The sequence below is a fragment of the Tilletiopsis washingtonensis genome (assembly GCF_003144115.1).
Source record: "Tilletiopsis washingtonensis strain MCA 4186 unplaced genomic scaffold FA09scaffold_28, whole genome shotgun sequence".
NCBI classification, from domain to species: domain Eukaryota; kingdom Fungi; phylum Basidiomycota; class Exobasidiomycetes; order Entylomatales; genus Tilletiopsis; species Tilletiopsis washingtonensis.
The window spans coordinates 118,712-139,955 of record NW_020312025.1 but is presented as its reverse complement, the minus strand read 5'-3'; the positions used below and the strand labels follow the sequence as shown (position 1 = coordinate 139,955).

Sequence of the window (21,244 nt, the reverse complement as noted above, 5' to 3'; positions counted from 1 at the left end):
GCCCCTCAAGCGGCGGCGCCGTCGGCCGGCGGCCGCGAAGCCGTCTCTCGCTTGCTGCGCTGCTCGATGCCGCGCCAAAGTTCGCGCGGCCTGCCGCTGCCTGCATGCTGCTTGCTCGGCCGCCGACTCTGCGCCGGGCTGTCGGGGCTGCATGCGTCGTCGTCCTTCTCCACTTGCACGTCCCTGCCTGCCGTCGTCGCAGCCGTGCCTCTCCTCCTCACTCTCACTCCACCGCAGCAGCGACTCGACAGCTGCACCGCCTCTCACCCACACTACCCATCCCACCCAGCCCGCCTGCGCCGGCCGCCTCTCGCGCTCGCGCCATGGCCGTGTCTCCCTCGTGGCAGGGCCAGCAGCGCGGCAGCATGCCCGCCGCCGCCTTCCGCCAGAACTCGGCCGGCGGCTACGGCTCGCCCGCAGGCGCCGAGAGCAACGACGTGGCGCTGCAGCAGCAGCAGTACCAGCAGTACCTGCTGCAGCAGCAGCAGCAGCAGCAGCAGCAGCAGCAGATGAGCCCACGCGGCGGCGTCTCGCCCGCACAGCGCAACTCGACGGCCTTCCCCTCGGGCCAGCCGGGCCTGCCGCGCAAGGGCTCGTACGGCCCGCCGCAGGGCAACGGCGCGCCGCAGCCGCAGCAGCGCTCCTCGTCGCCCACCAGCATCGCGCCGTCGACGGACTCGGGCAGCACGCATCGGCGCACCCTCTCCATGCGGCCCATGACGGCCTACCAGCCCCTCGAGGCGGCCGACCCGTACAGCTCGCCCGGCTCGCCTGCACGGCCGCCGTCGCCGACGGGCTCGACGACGCGCTCCATCCGCACCGCCGCGGCGCCGCTGACGTTCCGCAGTCCGGAGCTGCGCAGTGCGCTGGCGCTGCAGGATGCGCAGCAGAAGAAAATCTACATGGAGGGCTACCTCTCGCGCCGCGACGACCTCGGCGCCGACGGCAAGCCGCTGCACGTCGGCGACGCAAAGAAGCGCTGGCACCTCTGCTTTGTGCAGCTCGCCGGCACCGTGCTCAGCGTGTGGAGCGTGCAGCAGATGGAAGAGGCGGCGCGCGAGGGGCGCGAGGTGCCGCCGGCGTACGTCAACATCACCGATTCGGTGAGTGGCGCCATGTATGAACCCGCAGCCCCCTGCAGTGGCTCACGCTTGATCTGCGCAGTTCGTCGACTTCATCGGCACGCTGACCGAGTCGCCTGCCGACGTGCCCGGCTCGCGCGGCCGCTACGAAAACGTCTTTGCCGTGAATGCGGCCGGGCAGAACCGCATTCTCTTCGGCGTCGAGGGCAGCGTGGGCCGCCGCCTCGTGCAGGCCTGGATCAACGCCATCCGCCTGGCGTCGTGGGAAAAGGTGCGCCTCGAGGAGATCTACACTGGCGCGCTGATCCGCGCGCGCCTCGGCGCCAACAACCCCGCTGCCAACGCCGAGGCGGCCGCCGCGGCCACGAGCGGGCCCGGCGGCGCGCCCGGCGCCCTCGAGATGAGCATCAAGAGTCCCCTCACAAAGGGCCGCATGGAAGGCTGGGTCAAGGCGCGCTTCATGGGCACGCGCGAGTGGAAGAAGTGCTGGCTCGTGCTTGCCGAGGCGCCCTCTGGCGGCTCGGCCATCGGCTCGCCGCTGGCGGACGGCGGCGCGTCGACGGCATCCAAGGGCGGCCTGTGGAGCAAGCTCAAGGCCGGCGATCGCAGCAGCATCATGGGTCTCTCGATGCCCTCGCAAAGCCCCATGCTCGCCGCGCCCGAGATCGAGCCGCCGCCGGGCGCAAACGGCGCGCCCGGTCTGGCGTGTTTCTTCGAGTCGAAAAAGGCAAAGAAGCCCTTCTCGACGCTGCAGTACGCCGCACACGCGTGTGCCGTGTACCCCAGCCGGCCAGAGCTCGTCGAGGGCAGCAGCCTGTTCAAGGTCGAGGGCGCGTTTGCGCAGAGCGCGGCGACGAGCGCCACGGGCAAGATTCGCCAGACAGGCTGGGTGCTCATCATGCCTGAGCTGGCAGAGGGCGCGGCGAGCAAGGGCGCCAATGCAGAGATGATGAAGTGGGTCATCGGTGAGTACTTTGTAGCCAGTCACTCGGCGAGTGTGGGCTGATGTCCCATGCGCATTGCAGCCTTCATGGATGTGTTCCGTCTCTACGGCCGGCCCAACGCCTTCGAGTGGGACGCTCGCAGTCCCATCTCTGCCTTCTTTGCCTACCCGATCGGCCCGTTCAAGGACCGGCTCTTCCTCGACCGTGAGCTGGCCGAGTTCCTCGACATTCGCGAGGAGCGCCACTTGGCGAACCGCAACAACTTGCACGGCATCATGGCTGCTCGCATGCGCGGCGAGCGAACGCCGGTGCTGCCGCCGCTGCCGCAGCCTAATGCTGAGAGCACAAAGAGCCTCGATGGCGCAAAGGGCAAGCTGGCAGATAGCTCTGCGCCTGCTGCTCAGCAGCAGCAGCAGCAGCAGCAAGATCGTCGTCAATCGACTGGCCCTGCCACACTGCCTGCCTTCAACGGCGGTCTGCCACCGCTCGACTTCAGCGACAGTGCTGCGCCTACCGAGGCTACCAGCTCCTCGGCCAGCTCGATCCGTCCCAGTGCGCTCGACTCCATCGGCGAGCGCAGTCGCGAGGGCAGCGCCATGACGACGCCAGTGGCGCTCTCGACTGGCGGACACGCGCAAGGCGCTAGCTTTGCCTCGACGACAGCTCCGCTGGCTGTCAACAAGTCGGACAGTGCCAGCATCGCTACTTCGCAAGCTAGCATTCCGCCGACCTCGCCCCGCATGGGCCAGCGACCGGGTCGGCCGCCGCGTGAGCCGCGCAATGAGGCGGGCAGCAACGCCGCTGCTGCGGCTGCTGCCGCTGCCGCTGCGCCAGCTGCCTTTGCGGCTGGAGGGCAGGCGGCGCAAGCGAACGGTGCCTACTCGCCCGCTCAAGCTGCAAGCCCGCCGCCGAGCTCGATTCGTTCCTTTGCTCCTCCGTCGGCCGCTCAGCAGCCGCTGTCTCCTCAGCAGTCCATTGCGGCGCGCTCCATGCGTGCTCCCGCAGACGAGACGGCGAGCATCACCTCTGCGCACTCTCGCCAGACGAGCGCACAGCCTGCCACGGCCGCACCTGTGGTGGCCGCTGCACCGGCGCTCGCTGCTGCTGCGCCCATTGCGGTGCCGCAGCAGCCTCGTGTGCTCGAGGCGTCGGGACGTGGAGCAGAGTCGCAGCCGCAGCTGTCGGTGCCCACGGGCCAGACCTCAGACAGTGGCTCTTACGACGAGGGCGCGTTGTTCTACATGAACTCCATGAGCGATCAGCTGCCGGCTGCACAGCCCACGTATTCGCAGCCGGCCGTGCAGCAGCAACAGCAGCGCTCGACACTCTCGCCCGTCGAGGCACCTGCCGCCGCCGCCGCGGCGGCGCCGCAGCCTTCGACGTCTTCGCACAGCACGCACTCGACGGCGTACGGCGCCGCATCGGCACAGCACGTGCAGCAGAGCGAGCAGCAGCAGGCACCCGCGGCCGTGGCACCTGCACGCCGTGGCACGGGCGACGACATCGGCGAGGACGCGCTGGCTGCCTACTCGTTCCTCGACCAGCCGCCTTCGCCCGTCGTGCGCCAGCGCAGCCTGCAAGGCGGCTCTTCGTCGCCCTCGGGAGCGGGCATTGCCGCGCCTGCTGTGGCTGCGCCCGTCATTGCTGCGCCTGCCGCCCGCACGCCGGCGGGCAACTTCCCCTCGACGTTCGGCAAGAACAACAACAAGGCTGCAGAGCGCAAGACGGCCGCACAGCTGCAGGCGTTGGCGCACCAGGAGGCCATGAACAAGCCGGGCCGCGCCGGCGGCAAGAAGAAGACGATGGCAAAGGGCCCGCGCAGCCATGCGTGGGGCGAGGAGTCGAGCGAGGACGACGACGAAGAGGAGGAGGAGGACGAGGAGGACGAGGTGCCATTGCCGCGCAGTCGCCAGCCATCGACGGGCATGGTGCCCTCGCCGCGCAACGGCACGCCCGTCGCCTCGGGTCCGCCGAGCACGTACAACAGCAACGACTCGGCCCAGCAGCAGCAGTTGCTTGCCGAGCAGCATCAGTACTACCTCGAGCAGCAGCAGCAGCGTGCCGCTGCCTCGGCATACGGCACGCCCGGAAGCCTCGACCCGGCACAGTACGGCGGCGACAGTCGCTCGCGCTCCATCTCGCCCGGCGCGGCGCAGACGCGCGCTTCGCGACCGGGTGGACCCTCGGGTCTGCTGGCGCAGCAGCAGCGCATGTCCGTCTTCAATTCGCACCTCAGCCACAACGACGGCGGCGCCAGTCCGCAGAACAGCGGCAGTGCTTCTGGTGATGTGCCTGCTCCTGGGCGCAACACATTCGTGCAGCTGGCCGCTGAGGAGCAGCCGGGCGCCATGACGACGGTCTTCCAGCCGCACGGCCTGCTGCAGGCGGGCGCGCAGGACAAGGCCGAGCGGTCGGCCAAGAACCAAGAGATGGATGCGCGCATGAGCGGCAACCACATGGTCAATGTGCCCAACAAGCCGCCGCCGCCGCAAGCCGGCCTCCTCGGCGCCATCACGGCCCACGAGCGCGACCGCAAGGCCGCCGGCGGCTACGGCGCCACGCTGACGGAGCGCGAGCGCGAGCGTGTCGCGGCGGAACGCCGCCAGCGCGAAGAGGACAACATGCGCCAGCAGCAGCAGCAGATGATGATGGCCGGCGGCGGCCAGTGGGGCGGCATGCCGAGCATGCCCAGCTTCAACCCGATGATGTGGCAGCAGGTGAGCTTTGCCTGTTTTCTACACTACGTGCTGCGGCCGTGGCTCACCCCGCTTGCCTGCGCCCTCTAGATGCAGATGATGGGCATGATGCAGCCGCACATGATGGGCGGCGGCTTTGGCGGCTCGCAGATCGGCGGCGCCGGCATGGGCTCGCCGGACCCGCAGCAGGCGATGCAGCAGCAGATGATGATGCAGCAGCAGATGCAGCAGCAGCAGATGTTTGCTGCACAGCAGGCGGCCCAGCATGCCTACATGCAGGCGTGAGTGGCCCTGCGATGTGTGAGGGTGTGCGGCCCTTTCTCCGTTGCTGACTCCCCTTTGCGCCCGGTGCAGCATGTCCCAGGCGCCAGGCTCGGCAATTGGAGGCCACGAGCCGCACGGCTCGCCGCAAGGCATGCCGCCGAGCAGCATGCCGATGCAAGGCGGCATGCCCTTCAACCCCTACATGAGCATGTACGGTGCTCCGATGGGCTTTGGTGCTCCTTTCAGTGCGTCCTTCCCCCCTTCCCGCGCGCACACAAGGCAGGACCTGACTCGCGCTCCCTCCTTCCTTCTGCAGTGACGCCGCAGCCTGCGGCGTCCGAGTTCGGCCAGGGCATTCCGCGCCAAGGCTCGCCGGGCACACAGCGCCCTTCGCGGCCGCGTGAGGACTCGGGAGCAGGAGGCTCGCCTCTGCGACGATGATCGTCGCGCCCGGCCAGTCCAGCGAGGCCGTAGTGCGGCCAGCATCCGATCTCTCCCCCTCTCCCCTTTCTCCTGTTTTGCCTCGGCGTCCCTCGTCGAGCTCCTCACGCTCCCTCTTCCTCCTCCAAAAACAACGACGCGCTGAGCCTTCCGCTCGCCGTCCGTCATTTGCTCCTCGCGATGACACTGCAGTTCAGTCTGACGCAACCGCTCCTTGACCCACGTTCTCTTACCTCTCTGTGCACATACTTCTTCACCTCCCTCGCCCCTCCTTCTTTGTCTCCCTTACCTGCCTCCTCGTCCCACTGCTGCCCCCGCCCGCCAGGCTCTCTGCTGGGTGCGGTGAATAGACGCGTGAAAGCTCCAGACTCGTCATATCGCTGCCGCGCCGCAGCGGACATGTCTGAGAGACGAGGAACGGGAGATCTTAGAAGCAATCGCAGTCGTGGAACAGACGTAGCTTGAAAGCACATGGGTGACATTGCGATGCGCGGACGACTCTCCACCCGCCTCCTCCACCATCCCCCACCCTCTACTCGCTCTCTTCCTCTTCCTCCTCCTCGCCATCCTCCTCCCCCTCATCTTGCCTCTCCTCCTTCGCCTCGACCACCAAATCCCACTTTCCCAACTTCTCCTTCTGCCGCGACAGCTCCTCATTGATCATCTCCCTGACCTCGCCCAGCGCCTTCGAGATGGCCTCCAGATGCTGCTTATGGCTTTGCTTCTGCCCGCCTTCTTGCACTTGCCGAGGCGGAGAGCTGATTAGCAGTGGATAGGCGACGATCGATGAGCGCGAGCCTTGGGTCGGCAGGTGCGAGACTTGCGTCTCGGCGCCTGGCGGACATGCAATCGTGAAGCGGGCGTGTACGCTATGGGTGCGCAGAGCCGCTCCCACTTCCTGCTCCATCGTCGATGGTTCCATCTCCCTCGGCGCGTCCTCGACGACGAACACGCCCTCCTCGCTCTCCGGCTGAGGCTCCTCCAACGTCGCGAGCTGACTCGCTAGCATGTCGGGCTTCATGAAGTGCTCGCCTCTCGAGGACATGCGCCGTTGAAGCTCCGAAGCCTCGACGCGTAGGTAGATGTGGATCACTCGCAGTGCGTCGTTCGACGATGCCGAGTCGACGCCTGCGGCTGAGGAGGAGGACGGCGGGGAGGAGGAGGAGGCGAGAGAGCAGCAAGAGCCGCGAAGAACGTCGCGGTAGCTACGCTTGAGTGCGGAACAGGCAATCACCACCACTCTCGAGCTCTGCGATGCCGATGTCGTGCCTGTCGTCGAGTTCGAGTTGGCGGTCGAAGCCTCCACGGCACTTGCGTCGACCTTTGGCGCCTTAGCCTGCTCCTCTCCCAATCCACTCGTCTCTCTGACCTCGGCCAGCTCTCTCTTCTCCTTCTCCATCCTCGTCGGCTCATCCTCTGCGCTTCTCTCCTTGCTTCCTCCCTCTCCTGCCGTCAATTGCAGCGCCTTCTCTCTGACGAGGCGCAGCCAGGGAAGTCGATCTGCATCGTCCAATGCGACGCCTGATGCCATCTTGCGCACGTTGGCCGGCGGGTGCAGGTCGTCGCCGTCGATGAAGGGACATCGGAGAGAGGATGCGAGCGCAGAGCCGAGCGTGGATTTCCCGGAGCCAGAAGTGCCCTGCAGTGGCGCGCGTCAGAGACGAGAAGATGAAGGCGTGCGGAAGAGGGATCCGGGAGCGCCGAGTGTTGGGCAGGCAAGAGAGAAGAAGAGAGAAGGAGAGAGAAAAGGCGAAGGCGATGGGAGGCGAGCAAGAGTCGGACGCGCGCGCCTTCGCCCACTCTTGCCCTCGCCTCGCACGCCGCTCTCCTGTTCCTTCAGCAACGCCGCAAAGCAAGCGCTGCGCTCTCTCTCGTGAGGCGCCTCTCGTGCAAGTCTGAGCTGAAGAGCGCGTCTCGGTGCAGACGCTGCGCCACTGTCGGCGCGCCCATGTGCCCTTGCTCCCTCTCGCACTCTCTGCTTCACTTCTGCCTCGCCAGCAGCGCCGGCGCTTGGCGCTCATCTTGCCCGCCACTTGCACCGTTCACTCGGCGCGCCGCCCTTCGAGGTGCGAGGGTGGCCCTTCACTCACCATGACGACAAAGAGCGTGCGTCGCGTGCTGCCACTCTCCTCGTCCAGCACGCGCCGCGCGGCAGCAAGTGCGGGCGCGAGCGTGGGCGGAGCATAGGCCGGCGTCGGGACGGGCATGCTGGAGCGTCGGCTGGGCGGGCGGGCGGCGATGCAAGGAGGTGCGCAGTGGGACGCTTGAGGGAGTGGCTGAGGAGTGCGCTTGCTGCGCAGAGCGAGGGTGCGACGGTGGCTGGCAGCGAGAAGGCGAAGGTGAAGCGGAGAGTGTGCGGGGAAAGAGCGGCGAGAGCGGAGCCGGTGGTGGGCAAGAACGAGGCGCTTTATGGGCTCCTCGCCGGTGCATGATGCGGCACACTCGCGGCGCGCCTGGTGCCGAGTTCGCCGGCGACGGCCAAGGCGCAGGGCGTGAGAGCACGGGCCGGGCAAGCAAGCGCCGGAGCTCGGACCGGCGCGCCGGACGCTCGGTCCGAGCTGGCAGTGCGGCAAGCCGGCGCCCCGACAGCCTCGTCTCGCTGGCCCGCATCCGCACCGACGCCGGAGCGCGGCGCCAAGCGGCGCACCGTGCTGTGCGCTCGGCGCTCGGACGTCGGTCCGGCGCAGGCTGCTGCGAGGCCTTCTGCTCTCAGGCTGCGCAGACGGCAGCACCAGCAAATGTCGCATCGCGCGTTGCCTTGGCGGAGGCAGGGCAGGCGCCGGCCGCTTCGCTGCCCTGGCCATTCGAGTGTCACCCACATCTTCCTTCTCGCCGTGCCGACACGCAAGCGGAGAGCAGACTGTACTGAGCGAAGGGAGCGGTTTCAGAAAGCAGGTGGCTTGCGAGTCGGCTTGGAAGAGATGCCATCGCCGTTCAGCACACGAGCGAGCCTGCTGCACCGCGGCGCGAAGGCGCGTGGTGGCGGCGTCGCTCTCTGCCTTTTGTGAGACGCACAGCATAGCATTGAGCGGCGGTTTGCGCTCAAAATGTAGCCATACGTCTTCTTCATCACTCTTGGTGGGTACTCAGCCCGAGGCCTTGCTGGTGCTGAGGAACGGCGCACGAAGAGAAGCCACGCCCCGGGCAAAGCGTCGGCAGGCGCACGTGACGCGCTCTCGCCCCCGCCTCCACCTCGGGGCGGCCGCTTGCGGCGCCCGCCGCGCTCTGCCTCTCACCCCCACACCCTCGACGACGCTGGCCCATCGGCCCCCACACATTCGCCTCGCTGTCCCCCGCTCCACCGTGCGCCCCCAGCTAGTCATCCTGTCTCTGCCTCTCCCTCGGCGCTTGCCTGTGCGCACGGCGTGCAGTCACGCCCGGCGCGTCGCGTCCCTCGCTCCCTCGACTCGCCTCGTCCGCCGCCGCGTGGGCACCATGGCTGCTTCCTCTTCTTCTTCAAGCGCTGCCAGTGCGACTGCCGACGAGCAGCGGGGCATGCCGGGCATGATCGATGTAGCCATCAACCTGCTCGACCCCATGTACCAGGGCGTGTACAATGGGAAACACGCTCATCCTCGTACGTATTTACTGGCTTCCTGGCCGAATGTACGCGGAGGGACAGCACAGATCGATGGGCAAGCTCAGAGACCCTCAGGGCTGAGTGCAGAGCACGTTGCGCCACCCGCGTGTCGTCAGCAGCGCGGCGGCGTCGTAGGGTCGCGAGTGCGGAGTGCAAACGCTCTCATCCTCTTTCTCCCCACCTCTTTCTTCTTCCCGCTCACTCCAACTCTCATCTAGCCGATCTTTCCTCCATCCTCTCCCGCGCACGCGCCTCGCACGTCGTCGCTCAGCTCATCACTGGCGGCAGCCTGTCCGAATCGCGTGCCGCGCTCGAGTTGGCTGCGCAGCATGACGATCTGTACGCTACTGTTGGTGTACACCCTACAAGGGCCGGCGAGTTCAAGGAGCATGCGCAGGGAAAACAGGGGTTGGTGAGAGAGCTGGAAGAGGTGCTTGAAAAGGGAGAGGGAAAGGTCAGGGCGATTGGTGAATGCGGACTCGGTGAGTTGGAGGCATGACACCTCTCGCCTCTCGCCTCGAAATGCGGGCAGAAAGGGACGTCGAGGCGCACGCTCGCATGTGCTCACGCTGCCTACCGAAGACTATGATCGTCTTCATTTCGCCCCTTCCGCTCTGCAGCGCTCCGCTTTCTCCCTCCAACTAACCCTTCAAAGCAAGTACCCGCTTCCTCTCTTTCTGCACTCGCGCGCCGCGCATGCCGACTTCGTCGAAGTGCTGCGTCCCCACTTGGAGACACTGCAACAAGCGGGCTCTCCTCTCGCTGCACCCAGCGAGGGCAGAGAGGAGGGGAGAGGCGCGAGATGGGGCGTGGTGCACTCCTTCACCGGCACGATGGTAGAGGCCAAGGAGCTGCTGGACATGGGCCTCTACATCGGCGTCAACGGCTGTTCGTTGAAGACGCAGGAGAATCTGGACGTCGTTGCCGCCATTCCACTCGAGAGGTTGCTCATCGAGACGGGTACGTCCGCTCTCCTTCCCCTGCTTACTCACTCAACAACGCTGACGAAGCCCCCCCTTTGGCAGATGCGCCGTGGTGTGAACCGCGTCCCTCGCACACTTCAGCCTCCATCCTTGCCGCATACAAAGCCGCACACCCACACTCGCCCTTCTTCCCAGCGCAAGTCAAGAAGGAAAAGTGGAGCGCCGAGCGCGCTGTAAAGGGCAGACATGAGCCGGCTGCATTGGGACAGATTGCTGTTGTGGTGGCGCACTTGAAGTCGGTGCCAGTGGAGGAGGTCGCGAGGAGGACGACGGAGAATGCGAAGTGGCTGTTTGGGCTTATATGAGTAATCAGATACCCACCTGGCCACAGAAGAAGACCGCGTCTCTTGTGTTCCTCTTCGTGCGGCGTCAAGGGATCAGACGATGGGTAGATGTTCGTCGATCATGCGATAGACGACTTGCTTTCGAGATGTGCGCTCCTGAAGGGCCGCACACTGAATGACCGGAGCAAGCCGCCGCACGCTCTGCGTACCCCTTCGTATGTATGCAACAAGTGTACGGCTCAGACGCAGTCACTCCATCAGCCTTGCGGCACCGTCGAAAGGATCTTTTTGTGCAAGCGGTTGGGCGTGCGTGCCTGCAATGGACCGTGCAAGCTGAGACATGCTCCCGGCGCACACGCATCGAGAGCAGCGGGATCAGACGAACGACGCCGACCTCGGCTGCGGCCCACGGCGCTCAGCTGCGAAGGAGGATGGAGGGCTCAAGCAGGCTACTCCGCGGTTTTCGAGAGTCTTTCTCAGGTCAACACGCCGCATGCAGCATGCCAACGTCGTAGGAGAAGGGGGAGGCGGGCGTTGAAGCGAGGAGGCGTGTCTGGCCCGAAGCTTTAAGTTGCAGGTTGCAGGACGCAGGACGCAGCGGGGCAGCGTGCCCTCGCGCCTGCATGCTGCCCCTTCCACCTTGCCGCTCTCCCGCTCGCATGAGAAGCCTGCGCTCTGCCACCTCCGCGGCAAAGCAAAGACGCCGCATCCTCTGCTCCCCCCGTTGCCGTGGACGCAGGAAGCTGAGCTTGAGACCGTGCGGTGTCCTTGCTCGATGCCGCCGGCTCCAGCAGTCAGCATCGTGCCGACCCTCTTCCCCTCACGGCACGTTTGCCCGTCTCTCCCCCTGCCGTCTTGGAGAGCCGACGTTGCAACCCTTGCGGCATCCGCTGTTGCCCGCTCGCAACTGCCTCCCGAGCGGCTCATCGCAAGTCGGCCGCCTCTGCTCCTCGCTGCTTGAGCGGGCGCGCGCCTCCGACGATTCGCTTGGCGAACGCTTTGGCCGCATGCTAGACGCATGCACTTGCCCACGCTCTTCGCAATGGAGCGCAAGCGTGACTGCACTGCACATGCCTCGCAGCGCTGAAGACGCATGCTGCCGAAGCTCTCGTGCGATGCTAGGCAAGCCCTGACAGCTGCGTGCCGCGTAGCCTGGGTTGGAGGATGGAGGGCGCCTGCCGCGTTGGGCAAGAAGGCGTGTGCTGAGACAGAGAGAGCTGCCCGGCGCTGCGTCTCTGCTGCTGCAGCTGTGTGCTGATGCTGGCTGTGAGCGACGATCTCGGCGCTCGGGTCGGCGGCTCGGCGCAGATGCAGGCTGCATCTGGCTCAGGCTCTCACAGCCGCTGCGGCGTAGGCGGCGCGGCCGCAGCGCCAACGCGTCGCGCGCCTCGCGCAAGGGGCCCACGCTACCGGGCGCGGCACCGCGCGACCGCGAGACGCAGGAGGCGCGGCAGCGCTTGGCCGCTACGCCCACCGCGCAGGCGCAGGGGCCGCGGGAAGCGGGAAGCAGCGGCAGCCAGTCGAGTAGGCATCGGCAGCCATGAGGCATCAGGGAGGCCGCAGCACGAGGGGGCTGAAGGAAGCACGCAGCTGCAATGCAGGCGATCATTGGTCACCCTTGGTGCTTGGCCTCGGGTCTCCTCGCCTCGGGACGGCGGCGCGCCGCCCGAGATGGCAGCATGCAACCGCAGCCGCGCGCGCGTTGCTCTCGCCCTCTCGCCCTCGCCACCACGTCCGCATCGCCATGCGCGACTAGCCGCTGGGCGTGCCTCATCTCAGGTACACGGCGCTAGCATGCACCGGGTGCGGGCAGCGCAGCATGCGGATGCTCACGGCGATGGCTGCGGTGCTGCCTGACGCTGAGCCCTCAGACTCGCAACCCACGCCTGCTCTTGCCCTTGACGCAGACGCACGCCCACCGCTGCGCCCGGGCTGCGTCCTGCCTGCTGCTGCTGCGGCAAAAGGGCGCAGGCTGCGCGGAGCAGCGGCTCGGCGTGCACGGCGAGCGGCGGCTTGCGCGGTGGCGAGGCGCATCCGGCCATGCTGTGCTGCGCCGCGGCCGCAGCAGCCGCCTCGATGCGCGCGACGCTCTGCAGCTGGATGCTGCTGCACGGGCGATCCTCCCTGCTCTCTCGGCCTCCTCGCTGCACCCGCGGCGCAGCAGCGTCCAGCAGCGGTAGCAGCGGTGGGCCCCTTGGCAGGCAGAGCATGCAGGCAAGAGCCCGACGGCGCACGGCGGAGGGATGCGCTGCTGTGCGGTGCCTCAGGGGGGCGCGAAGAGACGCTAGCGCGGCGTCCTTGCTTGCCCTCCTTCGCGCTGGTGCTGGCGGCGACGCGTGCCTCAGGCGCAGGGCGCAGGGCGCAGGGAGCTCCCTCGCATCCGCCAGCCGCCAGCCGCCAGCCGCCGCCTCTGCTCCTTCATCCCGGCCGCAGCGGGCGCGAGCTTCCCGATGGCTGGGCGCAGGGCAAGCGGCGGCTGCGGTGCAGCACGGGCACTGCGACACAGCGTCGACGCCGCGGCCTGCCAACCTCGTGTGCAAACAAGCGGCGCCGGCGTGTTGCAGCGCCATGCACAGCCTAAGGTCGCGCGCTCGCCCCCTCCCAGACCTGCGCTCTCCTCGCACCGGCGCGCGAGACAGTCCAACGCTTGCCCTGCAGCTCGCACCTCGGCTCTGCACCGCCCTCACTCTCGACACACACGCCAGTGCCTGTCATGCCTTGCCGTGCCGTGCCTTGCCTTCGTTTGCGCTCCTCGCCCTCGCACGCCCGAGCCGTTGAGCGCAGCCCGCAGCCGCCGCCCAGACGCCCTCCGGCTCGCTCAACGGCTCGGCGCAGGCGCGCAGGCCGCCATCGCAGCGAGCAACACGCACCATGCCATGCCACGAGCGACCCCTGGGCCCAAGCAGCAGCGCTGTCACAGTGCCACGCCCGGCATGGGCCACTCCTGCGCCCGCTCCGACAGATACATAAGGCAGCCCCGGCCACCGCCTCTCCCTCTTTTTTTCCTCATCCACTCCAGCTTCTCGCCTCTCCCTCTCCAGGTCTCCGGTCTCTCGCTCTCGGCTCCTTAACTGTATCCCTACCAACACATTCTCTTGTCTCCTCACACTCTCTCTCGGTACCCAGCCTCCTCGTCCTCACCCGACCTCGACGCCGCACCACCCAGTCAACAAGACATCGACATCGACCAACAGACACCCACACCAAGACACCTCACCCGAAGCACCTCCACCACCACACACCTCCTCACGATGACCAAGTTCGCCGCCTTCTCCCTGCTGGCGCTCGCCATCTCGTCGGCCGCCGCCGCGCCGTCGCCGCGCCGCTGGAACAACGAGCGTCCGCAGCTGACGCAGATCTCGCACTCGGAGAGCTCGCTCGTCGATGCCAGCGACCTCACCGCTGTGGTCGACATCCTCAAGCGCGAGCCCGAGCCCACGTGGCGCCACAACGACTACGACCGTCGCCCCGACGTGACGCAGATCTCGAGCAGCAAGTCGTCGCTCATCGACCTCAGCGACCTCACGGCCGTCGTCGACGTGCTCGACAAGCGCGAGCCGCACTACCGCCAGCAGGCGCCCGACGTGACGCAGGTGTCGAGCAGCAAGAGCACTCTCGTCGACGCCTCGGACCTCGACCTGCTCGTCGACATTCTGAGCCAGAACAATTACTTTGTCAGCAAGCGCTCCGACGAGGAGATCCTCGAGCGCCGCGGCAACGACAACAGCCCCTTCTGGGCGCGCAACACCAAGGACGAGCGCTGCATGTGCGTCAAGCGCACGACCTGCGGCGGCAACGGCGGCAACGGCGGCAACGGCGGCAACTACAACCCCCCGCACGTCTACAAGCCCACGCCGCAGCAGCCCAGCAAGGACCACGACCACGGCAACGACTGGACGCCCAAGCCCAAGCCGCCGCACGTCTACCAGCCCAACCCGAACCCGTCGCACCACTCCTGCCCCACCGGCTGGAGCTCGTACAGCAAGTCGTCGCTCGTTGACCTCTCCGGCGCCGACATTGTGCTCTCGATCCTGAGCGGCAACCAGGCTACCGAGGAGAAGACGGTCAAGGCTCAGGACGCCACGTGCCAGGACGGCAAGAAGTGCTGCTGGAAGCGCGGCCCCAACACGTGCCCCTCGGGCTGGTCGTCGTACTCCAAGTCGACGCTCGTGGACCTCTCCGACGCCAACATCGTGCTCTCCATCCTCTCTGGCAACAACCCGACCAACGAGCGCACCCTCAAGGCCAAGGACGCCAACTGCGAGGCGGGCCAGAACTGCTGCTGGAAGCGCTCCGAGTCGTGCCCTACTGGCTGGTCGAGCTACTCGGAGAGCAGCCTCGTTGACCTCTCCGGCCTCGACGTCGTCCTGAGCGTGCTTTCCGGCAACAAGGCCACCGAGCAGCGCACCGTGCAGGCCAAGGATGCGCGCTGCGCCAGCGGCAAGCAGTGCTGCTGGCAGCGCGCCAACAAGGCCGCCTCGTGCCCGAGCGGCTGGAGCTCGTACAGCAAGAGCACGCTCATCGACCTCTCCGACATCACCATTGACCTCAGCATCCTCTCGGACAACGGCAAGGTGACCGACTCGCGCAAGGTCAAGGCCAAGGACGCCAGCTGCGGCGCCGGCCAGCGCTGCTGCTACCAGAAGAGCGAGAGCAAGTCGAGCCTCGTCGACGCCAGCGGCCTCGACCTCGGCCTCGACATCCTGAGCAACAACAAGGACAACGGCAAGGGCGGCCTCCTCGGCGGCAACGTCATCCCCGGCCTGCTCCGCTAAAGCGCTGGCGCTCTCTCCTCTGGCCTTGATGCCTGGGTTTGGCGCCGCGAGCCAGCGCTCTGCGCGCCGCGCGCCTTCCTCTCCCGTCATCACGCCCTCTCTAACGACCTCTTCTCGGACTACATTCAACCCCAGCACCTCCCTACATCCCCCGAGTCCGTCCCGCTTCTCAGTCTTGGCCCCCCACATTCCCTAACGTGTCTGCCGCGCGCCGCCAGAGGACCACTACACTCTGAGCCGCGTCGCCGCCCCTTCTCGGTCGTCTCCTCCTCCTCGTCGTGTCTTGTCTCTCCTTTACATACAGTCTGAGCCCTTCAATAAGAGAGCCTTCAGATCGATATCGCCTCGTGTGTCTGTGATGAGGATGGGACAGCTCGGCCCGCCCAGCAGCGGCATCGTTGAGTCCCAGCCGCCGCTGGCTCGTGCGGCGCAGGCGCGCCCTTCTCTCGCTCTCGCCAGCGGAGTCAGCTTCCCTTCGGCATGCTCTCGACAGCGTGGAGCGGAGCAGCAGCCCACAACTCATATGCGCAGACACCGTCACCGAGTTGCCTGCGGTCGTCTGACCTTCGCAGAGATTGCCACCGCTAGCCGTTCGGATGCGCAGACATCGTCCACGCCTCCGGCGCCGTTCCACGTCTTCTTCAACAGCTGCGACTCCTCCACTCTCTTCTGCGCAGCTCTCACGTAAGCCGCCATGCGTCTCCTCGTACTGCCCTTGCTCTTCCTCCCTGCGCTCGTCGTCGGTAGCCACGAGAGCGTGGGCGCCGCCTCGGCGTGTCAGAGCGCGTGAGTGAGGTCGCCTCTCACCGAGCGCGCGGTCGCTGACGAGGACGAGGCAGATGCCGTGCTGCACACGTCGCTTGTCTGCTGGCTAGCAGTCTTTCTTCCGGTACTGTCGCTCGCCGCCCTGCCGCCCTGCCGCTCTGCCACAGCTCGTCCAAGAAAGCCTTGCTCCGCTGACACTTCGCGCTGCAGGTGCTACCTGGCGCCACGCCGGACTCAACATGCCTTGCGCAGCTGCCGCATGCGCCCAAGCTCTAACCGTCTGTCTCGCCGCTTGCTGAAGCAGTCGAATCGGCCTACTCTGTGCGTGTGCCTCGCCTGTGAAGCACGTGAGCTGATCACCAGTCCTGCTGCAGCAGTCGTGTGTCGCTGCGAAGCCTGATTAATCGATCGTTTGTCCCATCGTCGACGAGTGAATGTCTAACATCAGTAGAGTAGACTCGCAGGGGGGGGGGGGGGAATAGGTGTGACGCGTTGCGTGACGAGTGACGAGGTGGAAGGGCGGGTTCAGCGGGCGGAGTGGGGAGATCTGGAGGTCCTCAAAGGCCATCGACGGCGAGATCAGCAGAGCAGCGGGAAGCCTGAATGATTGAATGAGCGATGAGACAGGTGACAGAGGTGGAGGTGGGCATCTCGAGGGCCGAGCAACTCACTCTTCTTCGTCCGCGCCACGATCTTCTTGACGTCCTGGCTGCGCGCACGCGTCGTGATGAGGAGCGCATCGGGCGTGTCGACGACGACGACGTCGTCGACTCCGAGGCAAGCAATCTGCAAGAAGCTGCATGTCAGTTCTCCATGCATGCGCATAGCGCCATTGCGCAGACTCACTGTCCGTCCCGAAGCGGGTATGATAAGGCCTCCAGCCTGGCTCTCCGTCAGGACCAACCGATGATCACCGAGCACTCTGGCCTCTCCCTTCTCCGCCGGCAGCATGTCTGCCAAGGAGCTAAAGTCTCCCACGTCGTCCCATCCGAACGTCGCGGGCACGACTGCCACGCGTCCCGCCTTGGCCGCTGGCTCCGCGATGGCGTGATCGATGGCGATCTTGGTCAGCGTCGGCCAGACCTCTGCCATGACCGAGTCGCGGCGTGGCGTCTCCCAAGCCTCAGCGATGCGCAGGAGGCCATCGTGCAGGTCCGGCATGGAGGCGTGCAGGAGCTCGAGTAGCGTCTGTGCACGGACGACGAACATGCCGCCGTTCCATCGATAGTCGCCCGTCGAGAGGTATGCACTCGCAGTCCGCGCGTCGGGCTTCTCCTTGAACTCCGTCACGCGGCGTGCATTCGGCGCGTCGGCCACGGCAAGGCGATCGCCGAGCTTGATGTAGCCGAAGCCGGTGGACGGGTAGGAAGGAGCAATGCCAATCGTGACGAGATAGCCGGCCTTGGCTACGGCCACTGCCTCGCTCACGGCACTCTCGAACGCCTCGCGACCCGAGATGCTGTGATCGGCGGCGAAGCTGCCCAGCACCGCCTCAGGATCACGGCGCGCGAGCACGGCAGCGGCCAGGCCGATGGCGGCCATCGACTCCTTCGGACTCGGCTCGGCCAGCACGTTGGAGTCCGAGAGCTCGGGCAGCTGATCCATCACGCCGCCGACGTGTGCGGCGCCCGTGACGATGATCATGCGTCGTGCGCCGGCCAAGGGCAGCAGGCGATCCCATGTGCTCTGCAGCAGCGTACGTCCACTGCCCATCAGATCGAGCAGGAACTTCGGGTAGCTCTCGCGCGAGAGCGGCCACAGACGCGTACCTGCTCCTCCAGCGGGCACGACGCACCAGAGCCCCAGCGAGGGCTCGGTAGCGAGCAATGGTGCGGGCTGCGCCAGTGCGGTGCTGGTCTGCAGGTAGTCGAGATGCGCAGGTGGGAGAGAGACGGTCCCCTTCTCCGGAGACGAGGAACGCGAGATGTCGTTGCGGAAGGACCGCATACGCCCGAGCGCGTGAGGCCGCATCATGGGAGAAGGCGAGGCGCCGCGGTGCTCGACGTCGTCCATGCGCGCGTGCAGGCGTGCGATCTGGCCGGAGCGTGTTAGATGTGTGCCAGAGCGGCGGGAGGCGAAGGCAAGGCGGCTTGCGTTTGGCACCGAGAGCTGGTATGTGCAGCCGCTTGAACTCTCGCTCTGCGGCTGCACGGGACCGGACATGCACTGCCCGCACGGCAGCTCGCAGCACGCACGCTTCCTCCTCCTAAAGCCCGTCTTGCTCCACCGCAAACTCGACTCACCTCGCGCTGCAGGTCCTGCATGCCCGCGAGCACCTGCATCATCACGTCCTGCTGCGCCAGTCCCTGCGCATGCGAAGCCTGACCCTCGCGCGGCGGCAGAGGCGGCGGCGGCTGTGCTCTCCGCTCCTCGTCTGCGCTGCTGCCACTGCCGCGGCTCGCGACTGCAGCGGCGGTCGAGAGCGGCGCCAGCAGCGGCGCCAGACTGGCGGGCAGCTTGGACGAGCGCGAGCTCGCGGTGGGCGTGTCGGGCGAGGAAGGGTCAGACATGGTCGTAGTGATGCCTCGGCAGGCTGGTGCGCGAGAGTGGTGGTGAGGAGGAGAGGGAAGTGGGGTCGGCATCTTCTGGATCTGGGCCTGTCGAGGCGGTGTTGCTCCTCGGCACCGCCCGTGCGCGGCGCGGCCCGGCCATCCTCTGCTCTCCTGCCTGCGCGCGCCTCGGCGCGCCGGCACTGCCACGTCCGCCGCGGCGTCCGGCATGCCCCTTGGCCCTCGCCTTGCGCTGCCACGCGCATGCCGCGCCGCTCGAGACCCCGCTTTCCCGCGGCACGCATAGCCGCTCGCCGACACCCTGCCGACTCCGAGGCACATGCCTGTGCCAGCCGGTGTGGAGCTCGAGCGAGCTTTCGTTCGACCCCCAGCAAGCAAAGAGAAAGCAGCACGAGAGAGAGCGGGTACGACGCTCGAGCCCGACGCGCCAAGAGCTGCCTTGCGTGCGCGCGCCAAGCGCCGATGCGCCACAGCGAGTTGCACGCTGCAGCCGCCGCTGCGTCTCGACCTCGACATCAACACCCGCAGCTGCGACAGCGGTGTCGCAACTCAGCTTTGCATCACGCAGCAACGTCACTCAGCAAAGGACAGATGAGCGCGCCTCGCTTCTGCGTCCACGTTGCCCTATAGAGACGCTGCGGATCGTCGTCGGACAGGCGTGCGTCGCTTCCAGTCGGTGCAGTCTCCAGTAAAAGCTTCAGTGTGCGAGGCTGTACATAGACCGTATGAGCTGCTGAGCTGCGCTTCGAGCCGCGCGAACACCAAAGGCATCGATGGCAGAAGCTCGGGCCGCGCTCACGGCCGCCTGAAGCTGTGCAAGGCCCTGACGGCGGTCAGCTGCGGTATGCTCTTCGTGAGTTCCTGCACAGAGAAGATCGAGGCCTTTTCGAATCTGTCTCCCTCCAAGCTGAGGACGTCTCCTCGTCAGCATAGCAGAGCAGAGCATTTCTAGCTTGCTGATCATGGCAGGACAGCGAGCGGACAGCTCGCACTCTCGGTCCAGCGCCCAGCCGGCGTCTCTGCAAGTTCGCAGCGTCATGAACGGGTTGAATCTGCGGAGGCGGTACAGCTTGGATGTGTGTTTTTGTTTGATTGCGAGACGAGCGTGCATGCCGCTGGAGAGTGCGTTCGCCGGATGATCGTGCGGCATCGAGATGCTCTCAGTCGTCTTCTTCACTGTCGGAAGGCGTAAATTCGTGGAAGTCGTTGCGGAACTCGCAGCGTCCCTCGGCGACGAACCAGGCATCGGCCCACATCGAGCCATCTCGACGTGCTGGCTGAGCAACAAAGATTAGCATAAACTAAAGCCGATCTACCAGAGACTCACAGCCCGCGGCCCATTCTCCTCCATGACCAACCTCGCATAGTGGCAGAAGTGCTGCCTGGACAGCTTCGATCAGCAGTGTGATGCAGCAGCACACGCGGCACGCGCGGCATACCAACCAATACTGCGCGACTGTGACAGGTGTGTCGTCCTCGTTGACGATCTCCATGTAGCCCTCGTCGAACCTGTCATGCTTCTTGATGATCTTCTTGTTCGAGACTTGCAGAATGTTGGGGTGGGTGTGGTAGTACTGCTACAGCTGGTCAGCTGGGTCTGAACGTGGCACGAAGAGGAAACTCGCGGCATCGTAGTAACGCAGCGCTGAGACTCTGTGTGGGCGATCATAGGCTGGGGAGGAGGAAGCTGATGGCTGAGAACGAGACTCACGGTGGATCCGTCGCATTCTCGCGCCACGCAGTCAGGAGATGAAGCAACGGCATGTCGTCCGGGTCGCGGGCGCATCTCGAGTGCGTGCGTTTCTCGCAGCACATCTCATGGTCTTCGCCAGAGTAGGCGCGAATCTTTTGAAAGCTTTCTCCGTACGTGCAGTAGACCCCAATCAGCGGGTGCTTCTTGATGTCCAGGGGCTCCAGAGGATTCATGAAACTGCAGGCCTCCATGTCGCTCTGCTCGTACAGCATTGTCAGCGAATTGACGAGCATCGGTCTCCCTTGTCTAAAACGTACCCAGTCACGTAGCGGCACTTCCCCTCGGCGTTTGCGATTGGAATCAGCGCAATAGCTAGTCCAGTCAGCACGCCCCTTTTCTTCGCATAGGGTACGGTGAATCAGAGCAGCCATGTCGACTTTCTTGGTGCGGAACATCACGCCGTCGAACACTGAATTGTTGTCGACGTGGTTCTTCATGGTGCGACAAGTGCCCTGAGCAACAACGAATCATGAATGAGTGATGACCAGCTACCTTGCTGCGGCAACGGCTCACCTTCATCGCTCGCAGCTCGAGCGTGTTGAAGTAGCGCAGGACCTCGATCTGCAGCTCGACCGGCAGCTCGAGAAGCGGAAACATGACGAAGCCTGGGGGAATGCTGCTGCTGCTGACGAGTAGCGAGACTTAGTCGACCTTAAGACGGCCTAGAGAGTGCTCGACGAGCGAAGCGAAAAGGACGTGCAAGCGAAGCGTCGTTAGCAGGTTGGTGACGAGCCGCAGCTGATCTGGCGCCGACGGACTCACCGGCGATCGAGACTTTCTTCTCGAGAGCGCACGCAGGACGCACACAGAGCTTCGCAGGGAGAAAGGGTTGTGTGTGTAACGCTGGCGTCAGTGGACGGCGTGCCGCAGCGGGACGAGCATTGGCGCACCGATGCGATGCTGTGCGATCGTCTGCACGCGAGCAAGGGTCGTGCGACGCGCAGTCGGAGACGAGGGTGAGGAGGAAAAGGAGGACAGCGGGTGGGTAAAGCGCCGACCAGATGGAGGGTGGGAGAGGGTGGACGTCGTAAGGCAAGGCGCGAGCGTCGGGCGAGCCTCGGCTTGGCTTGCTGACGCTGCGCAGAGGGCCGTGCACGCGTCGCGGGACACCCCCTGTCGTCTCTTTTTTGCGCGCCCCTTTCGCGCTCGTGCGGCCGCCTCGACATT

The 21,244-nt window shown here is 66.0% G+C and overlaps 8 protein-coding genes across 8 annotated transcripts; 5 read left to right on the top strand and 3 right to left on the bottom strand.

The window, feature by feature from the left end:
* The first annotated feature begins 178 nt into the window (after nucleotides 1–178).
* FA09DRAFT_363520 (hypothetical protein) lies at nucleotides 179–5,882 on the top strand. The gene is made up of 6 exons (XM_025745601.1): nucleotides 179–1,103; nucleotides 1,165–2,047; nucleotides 2,108–4,743; nucleotides 4,813–5,003; nucleotides 5,077–5,231; nucleotides 5,303–5,882. The coding sequence occupies exons 1-6, from the start codon at nucleotides 324–326 to the stop codon at nucleotides 5,425–5,427; spliced, it is 4,770 nt and encodes a 1,589-aa protein (XP_025594929.1). The 5' UTR covers nucleotides 179–323; the 3' UTR covers nucleotides 5,428–5,882.
* A 17-nt stretch (nucleotides 5,883–5,899) lies between these two features.
* On the bottom strand, nucleotides 5,900–7,825 carry FA09DRAFT_332771 (carbohydrate kinase). The gene is made up of 2 exons (XM_025743599.1): nucleotides 7,518–7,825; nucleotides 5,900–7,066 (listed from the first exon to the last, which is right to left on the bottom strand). Exons 1-2 carry the CDS (start codon nucleotides 7,632–7,634, stop codon nucleotides 5,960–5,962), a joined length of 1,224 nt encoding a protein of 407 aa, XP_025594928.1. The 5' UTR covers nucleotides 7,635–7,825; the 3' UTR covers nucleotides 5,900–5,959.
* Nucleotides 7,826–8,922: 1,097 nt separating this feature from the next.
* On the top strand, nucleotides 8,923–10,295 carry FA09DRAFT_302663 (Mg-dependent DNase; the record flags this gene model as incomplete). The annotated part of the gene is made up of 4 exons (XM_025740409.1): nucleotides 8,923–9,004; nucleotides 9,226–9,489; nucleotides 9,590–9,967; nucleotides 10,033–10,295. 4 exons carry the CDS (start codon nucleotides 8,923–8,925, stop codon nucleotides 10,293–10,295), a joined length of 987 nt encoding a protein of 328 aa, XP_025594927.1.
* Nucleotides 10,296–10,659: 364 nt separating this feature from the next.
* On the top strand, nucleotides 10,660–11,679 carry FA09DRAFT_332770 (hypothetical protein). The gene has a single exon (XM_025743598.1). It carries the CDS (start codon nucleotides 10,898–10,900, stop codon nucleotides 11,405–11,407), a length of 510 nt encoding a protein of 169 aa, XP_025594926.1. The 5' UTR covers nucleotides 10,660–10,897; the 3' UTR covers nucleotides 11,408–11,679.
* Nucleotides 11,680–11,988: 309 nt separating this feature from the next.
* FA09DRAFT_171277 (hypothetical protein) lies at nucleotides 11,989–12,920 on the top strand. The gene has a single exon (XM_025739294.1). It carries the CDS (start codon nucleotides 12,094–12,096, stop codon nucleotides 12,853–12,855), a length of 762 nt encoding a protein of 253 aa, XP_025594925.1. The 5' UTR covers nucleotides 11,989–12,093; the 3' UTR covers nucleotides 12,856–12,920.
* Nucleotides 12,921–13,525: 605 nt separating this feature from the next.
* Nucleotides 13,526–15,049, top strand: FA09DRAFT_326912 (hypothetical protein; the record flags this gene model as incomplete). The annotated part of the gene is made up of 1 exon (XM_025741235.1): nucleotides 13,526–15,049. The coding sequence occupies one exon, from the start codon at nucleotides 13,526–13,528 to the stop codon at nucleotides 15,047–15,049; it is 1,524 nt and encodes a 507-aa protein (XP_025594924.1).
* Nucleotides 15,050–16,393: 1,344 nt separating this feature from the next.
* FA09DRAFT_335606 (hypothetical protein) lies at nucleotides 16,394–17,761 on the bottom strand (the record flags this gene model as incomplete). Its single annotated transcript, XM_025743777.1, has 3 exons — nucleotides 16,394–16,413; nucleotides 16,486–16,600; nucleotides 16,661–17,761. The coding sequence occupies 3 exons, from the start codon at nucleotides 17,759–17,761 to the stop codon at nucleotides 16,394–16,396; spliced, it is 1,236 nt and encodes a 411-aa protein (XP_025594923.1).
* Nucleotides 17,762–19,591: 1,830 nt separating this feature from the next.
* On the bottom strand, nucleotides 19,592–20,913 carry FA09DRAFT_171229 (hypothetical protein). The gene is made up of 5 exons (XM_025739293.1): nucleotides 20,840–20,913; nucleotides 20,591–20,774; nucleotides 20,335–20,529; nucleotides 20,036–20,274; nucleotides 19,592–19,898 (listed from the first exon to the last, which is right to left on the bottom strand). Exons 2-5 carry the CDS (start codon nucleotides 20,672–20,674, stop codon nucleotides 19,721–19,723), a joined length of 696 nt encoding a protein of 231 aa, XP_025594922.1. The 5' UTR covers nucleotides 20,675–20,774; nucleotides 20,840–20,913; the 3' UTR covers nucleotides 19,592–19,720.
* Nucleotides 20,914–21,244: the final 331 nt, after the last annotated feature.